Here is an 8,323-nt window from a genome sequence, read left to right as displayed (position 1 = left end):
GAAAGAAAGACAGAGACACACACAGACAAACTGCATCAAACGTTGGTCTGTTAACCAAGCATAACATTCAATGAAACCACATCAGATCAAATCAATCAAAATATTACACACCAATAACTTAGGATCTTTCATTGTTGAAAAAAGCATAGTTGAGCATCAGTTTATGGAAAAGTCGAAACCTCTTCAAGTAAATGTATTTTAGTCTCATGAATACAATAACAGAGATGTATTGAAATTATTTTATTAAAAAAAAAAAGACAATAACATTCTGTAAACAGAAACATTAGGCTTTTTGTACTCAGCATAATCATATAACAGACACAGACACACACGCACACACACACACACACACTCGCTCACTAACTCATACACACAAACACACATTCAAACACACACACACACACACACACACACTCTCTCTCTCTCTTTTTAGATGCGGCGCTCAGTAACTGTGCAGCATCGTTCGCAAACAGACATGTCGAAATAACCGATTGTCTAATTGCAGACGACACTATTTTTGAGATTCCTGTCAAAACTGACGTTCTAATCTATCACCAGCATGCTTTCTTAAATTCTCCCAGGACTGGTAACGCACAATACATTTAACATATCCAATCAAATCAGCTGTTTCAACCTGTGTCGAAGTTAGTCTTATTTCTTGCTTCCCTTGATTTAAGGATTTTCAGAGCACGTTTGTGAACAAGGTCGGCAGTGGTGCGCGAAGAGAAGAAATAGTACGGAAATAGCCAGAAATAGCTGATAGTTGACTGGTTCTTGGAAATTGATATTCATTAATTAGGGTATCAGAACGAGGTCCGAAGCAGACGTTAAGTTGTGAAATGTGTATGGTGAGAAGTCTTCGAAGTAGGGCGGTACACGCACCATTTGCAATTACATGCTGTTCGCAATTAGGCCTTCCTACCCTATTGTACAACAGGGTGTACTTGTGCATCAAATAGTTTGATAGATAAATCGAAGGAAACATGCAACTTTTTCATCATGCAAATTAAAGCGTTTTTGGCTCTGCTAGCTAGATACCGACAAAACTCAAGCGAGTGAAGAAAGACATGCCCAAATATTTATAAATATTGACATCTGGCATCAAAACATCATCGTACTTCCATTTTTCTCTGCTGGTCAAATAAAAACCCTAACGAAATTACGAAATAACTTTTAGACATATTGACTTTTAATCTGCTTCATGGTGAAGGTTGTTCAACTGTGTTTGTAAACCCGTGGAACAGTTTCTGACATCAAAATAGCATCATCAGCTAACAAAAGTATGAATAATTCAAAAGAATCAATTGGAAACAAAGACCCATGTCTGTAATTATTAATCACTTGGATTGCTAATTCATCGATAAAAAAAAATCGAGCTGCAAGCATCCTTCTGTTTAACTCCAGATGTACAGTTAATGAATTCAGTCACTTCAATGCCACAGCGAACTCTAGGTCTTACTACATCATGCATACTTTTAATATATCTGTAAAATTTACCTGTTATACCATTCCTCGGTAAATTTGGCCATACAAGATTTCGATTAACAGAGTCAAATGCCTTTTTCGAAATCAATGAAAGTAGCATGTAACTTATGTTTACACAAAAAAACTGTAACTGTCAAACGCAAGCAACGTAAACATGTGGTCCACAGTAGAGTATCTTGGTTAAAAACAACAACAACAAAAAAAACCCCAAAAACAACAACCGAAAAACAAAAAAACAACAACAAAAAACAGGCTTGATGGCTACCAGTGATGTCACTTTCATCTACCCATTCTTGTAACCTTTTGTTAATAATGATATCGTACAATTTACCACTTATGTCATTTAGGGTAATTCATCTATAGTTATTGGGATTATTTACATCAGCTTTCTTGTAAATTGGCAAAATAAATGATTCGACCCAGTTATTTGAGTGTACGCCCTTTTCAAGCAATTTTTAAACTGTCTAAAAATAGAAATGAAAAATGCAATTTACATGCGCATTAAAAAAAAAAAGTTTTCACTGATAATTTCATTAGGACCAGCTGTCGTACAATTTTTAAGTTTTCTTATTGCTAGTTGTTCCAGATCGTTAGAAATTGGTCTGTTCATGTATCGATCTGCGTCGTCATCATCAGGAATAGTATCATCATGTGCAGCTTCTTTTTCCGAATAATCTACATTTGACTTTAACAGCACCTGAAAGTGTTTAAGCCAATCGTCTAAATCAACGTTATGTCTTGGCTGTTTTCTTTTTAACAAGTCTTTATTAATATTATTCCAGAAATCCTTTTTGACAATTCATAGAAGCTACAAGCTTATCCATTAAAATCTATTAAAATCTATGTTGTTGTTGTTTTCTTCTCCCCCCCTCCCTTTAAATCTTTATCAAATGCTTATACTCCCATCTCGCAGTTAAATATACCGATGTGTCTTCTACTTTTAATTTCCATCTGTGTCATTGAACCCCCCTCCTTTATTATTATTATTATTGTTATTATTATCTATCTTCCATTGTTTTTCATGTTAAATGAAGTTTTTGTGGTGCTGCGTGGTTTTGCTTTTGATGCTTATTTCACGACTTTTCAGCCCTGGTGTTGCACGATAGTCATGTAGTGTCGAGAGGCAGATCTCTCCGTTCCTCTCTCTGTCTCCTCTCTCTTTGCCACGGTCTGTCTGTTCATCTTCTCTGAAGATCCGAGTTCCGTATAATTGTTGTCGTCAAGTTGAAACGGATGCCTCCTGTCAAGCATTCAGTCAGGCAACACGCCCCTTTTTCGTAATTTTGATTTATCTGCATATTTTTTTCATAATGTGAAATCCTAGATCAAAATGATACGTTTTCCGCACACACTGACACACACACACACACACACACACACACACACACACACACACACAATTCATTACTTATCATTAATCATGCATACGCTCGCGTGCTCTTGTTTATGTGTGTGTGTGTATGTGTGTGTGCATGTGTGTGTGTGTGTGTGTGTGTGCGCGCGCGCGCGCGTGTGTGTGTGTGTAATTTGGGGATGAGACATGAAACTGATGTCCTGTATGAAGCATGCGCATGGCACGTAAAGCGGAATCCATTGTATTGTATTGTATTGTATTGAATTGTATTTCTCTTTTTGTCACAACAGATTTCTCTGTGTGAAATTCGGGCTGCTCTCCCCAGGGAGAGTGCGTCGCTACACTACAGCGCCAACCCCGCACCCCACCCCCCCCCCCCTTTTTTTTTCCCTGCGTGCAGTTTTATTTGTTTTTCCTATTGAAGTGGATTTTTCTAGAATTTTGCCAGGAACAACCCTTTTGTTGCCGTGGGTTCTTCTACGTGCACTAAGTGCATGCTGCACATGGGACCTCGGTTTATCGTCTCATCCGAATGACTAGCGTCCAGACCACCACTCAAGGTGTAGTGGAGGGGGAGAAAATATCGGCGGCTGAGCCGTGATTCGAACCAGCGCGCTCAGATTCTCTCGCTTCCTAGGCGGACGCGTTACCTCTAGGCCATCACTGCACGACCACAAGTGAGCAAAAAAAAACTGGGCCCTACAACTGTACAGCCTGCAGGGAATGAAGAATGGGTGGTGCGGCACTGTGTCGACATGCTGTCCCCTGGAGAGAGCAGCCAGTATTTTACATATATCTCTGTCTCCGTCTGTCTGTCTGTCTGTCGCATGTCTGTCTGCTGCACCCCCCCCCTCTTTCTTCCCCCCCCCCCGCCCCCCCGACCCACCTCTCTCTCTCTCTGTGCAGACCTGCTGGTGCCTGAACCCCCTTCGTGTGTATTATACGCACGCAGAAGATCAAATACTCACGTTAAAGATCCTGTCATCTATGTCAGCGTTCGGTGGGTCAGTTGTGGAAACAACAACATACCCACCATGCACACCCCTGAAAACGGAGTATGGCTGCTTTTTTCTGGAGGGGAAAATAAACAAAACAGCCATGCATGTAAAATGTTACATGTCTGTCTGTCTGTCTCCCTCTCTCTCTCTCTCAAAACAACTACAAACAAAACAAACAAACAAACAAAAACAAAGACAACAACATCATACAAAAACAAACAACATTACAAACAAACAAAAAACCAACAACAACAAACAAACAAACAAACAAAAAAACACAACAACACACCCGATCTCAAATACTGGTAGACACACAACGTAATCATCTACTGATTGTAAAACCTACCAACAACGGACCTATATATTACTATTATCAGTTGACTGATGTGCCTCTGTGTCAAAAACCAGATTGTGTTGCTCATTGTTGTTTTACATCCTCGCCTTCGTCAGGAAGGTTATGGCTATTTCCGTGTTGATAGATATATATGTAAACAAAATTCATTATCGGTAAGCGAGGCCTCTGATCTGGTTCAGTCGCTTTATCAGAGAAATGGACTCTTCAAATATCCCGCTGATCTCAGCAGCATAGCTGTTTGAAATGTGATCTACTTATCTAAAGCTGTAAACTTCATTGTTGTGTTTTGTCATCTATAAGGACTACGATATTTTGTGGATTGTGTTGAAGTGTCAGATAATCTAGGACATTCAAAGAACGATCAACGATTCAGCAATAATAACGATGATCCAATGTTTCCCCTGTTTAAAAAAAAAAAGTAGCAGAGATACAAATGGAGAAAGTCCATAAGACTGGACTACTAAGGGTTGTAAAAGAAGGCTCACTGATAAGAAGTGCCAAGGTTTCAAACCGTAGGTTAGTCTTAGTCTTCACGGACTGTGATCAGTGGAAATGCTTCACCAATCAGGCGCAGTCCCTGAAGAAGAACTATGGTTTGAACGTTGACACTTTCTTATCAAAATGGGTCTTATTTTACTTCGTACATTATTTTTCATAGACTTTCAAATTTGCCAGTTCTTTAGATATAAATTATTATTTCTAATCAGCAGTCATCTTTTGCCATTGTTTTATCGTGGTAGCAGAGATACACAAGTAATAGAAGAAAGGAATAGATCCACATAAGCAACAACAGAAATGATAGAGTCACACTATGGGAATGTCATAGTACCCCTTCTGCCCTGTTAAATAGAAATTCGTGTTATTTTTCACACGCCTGTACACGGAGGCCAGCCTTATCTGGAAACCACGCTATCTGTCGTCCGTGGAGTTGTACCAAGGACCTTCAGTTTTGGGGCAGGTAGAATTCTGTCAGTGACGTTCCATTTTTGTTCACACCAAACGAGAACTATGCTCCTGGGATGTTTGCGAGTGTTTATCGGATTTTCAGAAAAAAAAAATCTTCAAGCGCTTGTATACAGCTGACGGTTTTTTTGTCCACTGAATTCAAGTATAACTGCAAGACATGTTAGTTATGCCAAACGAAGTGGTGATTTGTTGATGGTAATCAGTGAATCAAGAACGCAGGTGGGCTTGTTTCTGTTTGCTTTTTCTTGTTCCTTTGTTTTCGTTCCTTCTTTGTAAACACCTCTCTCTCTCTCTTTACACACACACACACACACACACACACACACACACACACACATATATATGATATTATATGTATACACACACACACACGTGTGTGTGTGTGTGTGTGTGTGTGTGTGTGTGTGTTATTTGTTTGTATTTGTATTTCTTTTTATCACAACAGATTTCTCTGTGTGAAATTCGGGCTGCTCTCCGCGGGGAGAGCGCGTCGCTACACTATAGCGCCACCCCCCCCCCCCCCCCCCCCCTTTTTTTTTTCCTGCGTGCAGTTTTCTTTGTTTTTCCTATTGAAGTGAATTTTTCTACAGAATTTTGCCAGGAACAACCCTTTCGTAGCCGTGGGTTCTTTTACGTGCGCTAAGTGCATGCTGCACACGGGACCTCGGTTTATCGTCTCATCCGAATGACTCGGTAGCGTCCAGACCACCACTCAAATCTAGCGGAGGGGGAGAAAATATCGGTGGCTGAGCCGTGATTCGAACCAGCGAGCTCAGATTCTCTCGCTTCCTAGGGGGACGCGTTACCTCTAGGCCTTCACTCCACGGCCATCATATATATATATATATATATATATATATATATATATATATATATATATGTTTGTGTATGTATCTATGTATGTATGTATGTATATGTATTGATGTATGTGCGTGCATGCGCCCGTGTGTGTGTGTGTGTGTGTGTGTACTTTATATCTGTCAGTTTGTGTCACAAAGAAAATCTGGTCTAATTGTAGTTCTTGGTTGTTGTTTGTTTTGTTTTTTTACGCGTTGAGTAGATACAGTATAGTAGATATCCAGATCAAATTGTGACCAGCCTTCTCTTCAGAAACTATCATGTGGTGTTTTTTTTTTTTTTTGTGGCAGCCTATACAGATTACTGATCGGCAAGATCAGTCAGATTTATCTTTGTTCTTTATTCTTATCCTTTATTGAATAGTTTTTTTTAATTTTTATTTTTATTTATTTTTTATTTTATAGAATATGATTTGAAAGAAGTCTTAATTTTGAAGGAACACGCTGTATTCGTTGGTACAAATTCTCTTTTCCTGGATGCATATAAAAGAAAGCTTCCTTACTTTGAATCGAACATTGGAACTTAGGCCTCCGTGTAGGCCTATACTTCAGTGGTTTCACAGCACCTTCCTGAACAGAACTGGTTCTGTATCAGTTTTGTTGAGGAAGGTGGTGTGAATCTAATGGAACAGGTACAAGTAAGTCCTTTCTTCAGCACACTGTATCATTTCAATTATCGGAAGTACATGACCACACACACACACCGTGACACACACACACACACACACAAACACACACACACACACACACACACACACACACACACACACACACACACACACACACACACACACACACACACAACTCCTACTCACACATTGATACTGACGCACAACAATGATCAAGTCTCTGTTCTTTGTAACCCCCTTTCGAGTATAATTATAACCTCTTGAACAACAATAGTCTATTTTTGGTAATGAAGCAATGAAACATCAGGAGATGCACTGAACAACTAAACGGGATTTCAGAAATAACTTTTTTGGTACCTAGCAGACCTCCATAGATAGGTGTTATCGGTGACCCTAATGCAAGAGGACAACCACCAACATTTATCATGGAGCAGGTGTGTGCTGGCGACAAGATGCTGTGACAGTTCGCCTGTGGAGTGCAGCAACCACCACCAAGGGAGATAAATCGTCCCTCAGTCCATCTGGTACACACATTCACACCAGCCATGGCGGCTTCCATAGTGAAAATCCAACAATCTGAGGCTGATCAAACAATGTGAGTCTTGTTTTTTTTATTTATTATTTTTATTTCATCTATATTTTTCTATTCATTCACTTATTTGTTTATTTATTCATTCGTTCATCTATCTATCTCAGTATCCATCTATATGTCTGTCTGTCTGTCTATCTATTGATTTTCAATTAATTTATTTCATGAGGAGGAGGAGGAGGAAGTGTAAGAGAAGGATGATTGATAAACTGATAAACCAATTGATTATCTCATCTACTTATTTAATTTCATGTTGTCGTTGTTGTTGTTGTATATACTCCTCTCTCTCTCTCTCTCTCTCTCTCTCTCTCTCTCTCTCTCTCTCTCTCTCTCATTCAGAACCGTAATCCTAACTTGGTTAGCCCCGACGAAACAACGTAAACAGTTCATAGTCTTTAACAAGCGTAATTAATAATGTTGTAGAAATAACTCTGAAAAAGCTTAATTCCCTTCTGACACTACCTGGTCCGTAAGTACAGACTGTAAGATAAGATAGTCAAGGTGTTTAGTGTTCAGGCATTCGTACTGACGTACTGTTCATATTGTCTGAGTGCATTAGCGTTCCCGATTTTAACAATGTGGTAGGTATACACATGACACCCAAGATGCATATGGGCATATATAGTCAGCAAATATTTCGGTGGATTTGGTTTGTGTTCTGGTGTTCTTGTGTTGCGACTATCAATGTTGCTACATACATAGGCGTTTGTTTGTTTTTTTCCGAGAACTCTTTGTCGTATGTTTGTTTGTTGGCTTGTTAGTTTATTTATTTATTTATCTATTTACTTATTGTGTGTGTGTGTGTGTGTGTGTGTGTGTGTGTGTGTGTGTGTGTGTGTGTGTGTGTGTGTGTGTGTGTGTGTGTGTGTGCGCGCGCGTTCGAGCGCTCGCATGTGTGTATAGGAATTAGAGCGCCCTTGCGGGTATGTATATGTATGTTCGGACACGTGCATTTGTGTGTGTGTGTGTGTGTGTGTGTGTGTGTGTGTGTGTGTGTGTGTATGGAGGGGTGGGGACATGGGGTGGGGGGGTCAGGGGGGTGGGGGTGGGTGTGCAGTGAGGTAGAGGTATGTGTGCGTGTGTGTATCTG

At 39.8% G+C, this 8,323-nt stretch overlaps 1 protein-coding gene across 1 annotated transcript in view; it reads left to right on the top strand.

Annotated features, from left to right (window-relative positions):
* Positions 1–5,171: 5,171 nt before the first annotated feature.
* LOC143285088 (ninjurin-1-like) overlaps positions 5,172–8,323 on the top strand; it is an 8,379-nt gene continuing 5,227 nt past the window's right edge. The window contains exons 1-2 of the mRNA XM_076592298.1: positions 5,172–5,377; positions 7,079–7,239. Coding sequence (XP_076448413.1) covers positions 7,190–7,239 — 50 coding nt within the window. The 5' untranslated portion in view covers positions 5,172–5,377; positions 7,079–7,189. The remainder of the gene's footprint in view (positions 5,378–7,078; positions 7,240–8,323) is intronic.

This window comes from Babylonia areolata, chromosome 8 (assembly GCF_041734735.1).
Source record: "Babylonia areolata isolate BAREFJ2019XMU chromosome 8, ASM4173473v1, whole genome shotgun sequence".
Lineage (NCBI taxonomy): Eukaryota > Metazoa > Mollusca > Gastropoda > Neogastropoda > Buccinidae > Babylonia > Babylonia areolata.
This window is presented reverse-complemented; position numbering and strand designations above follow the sequence as displayed.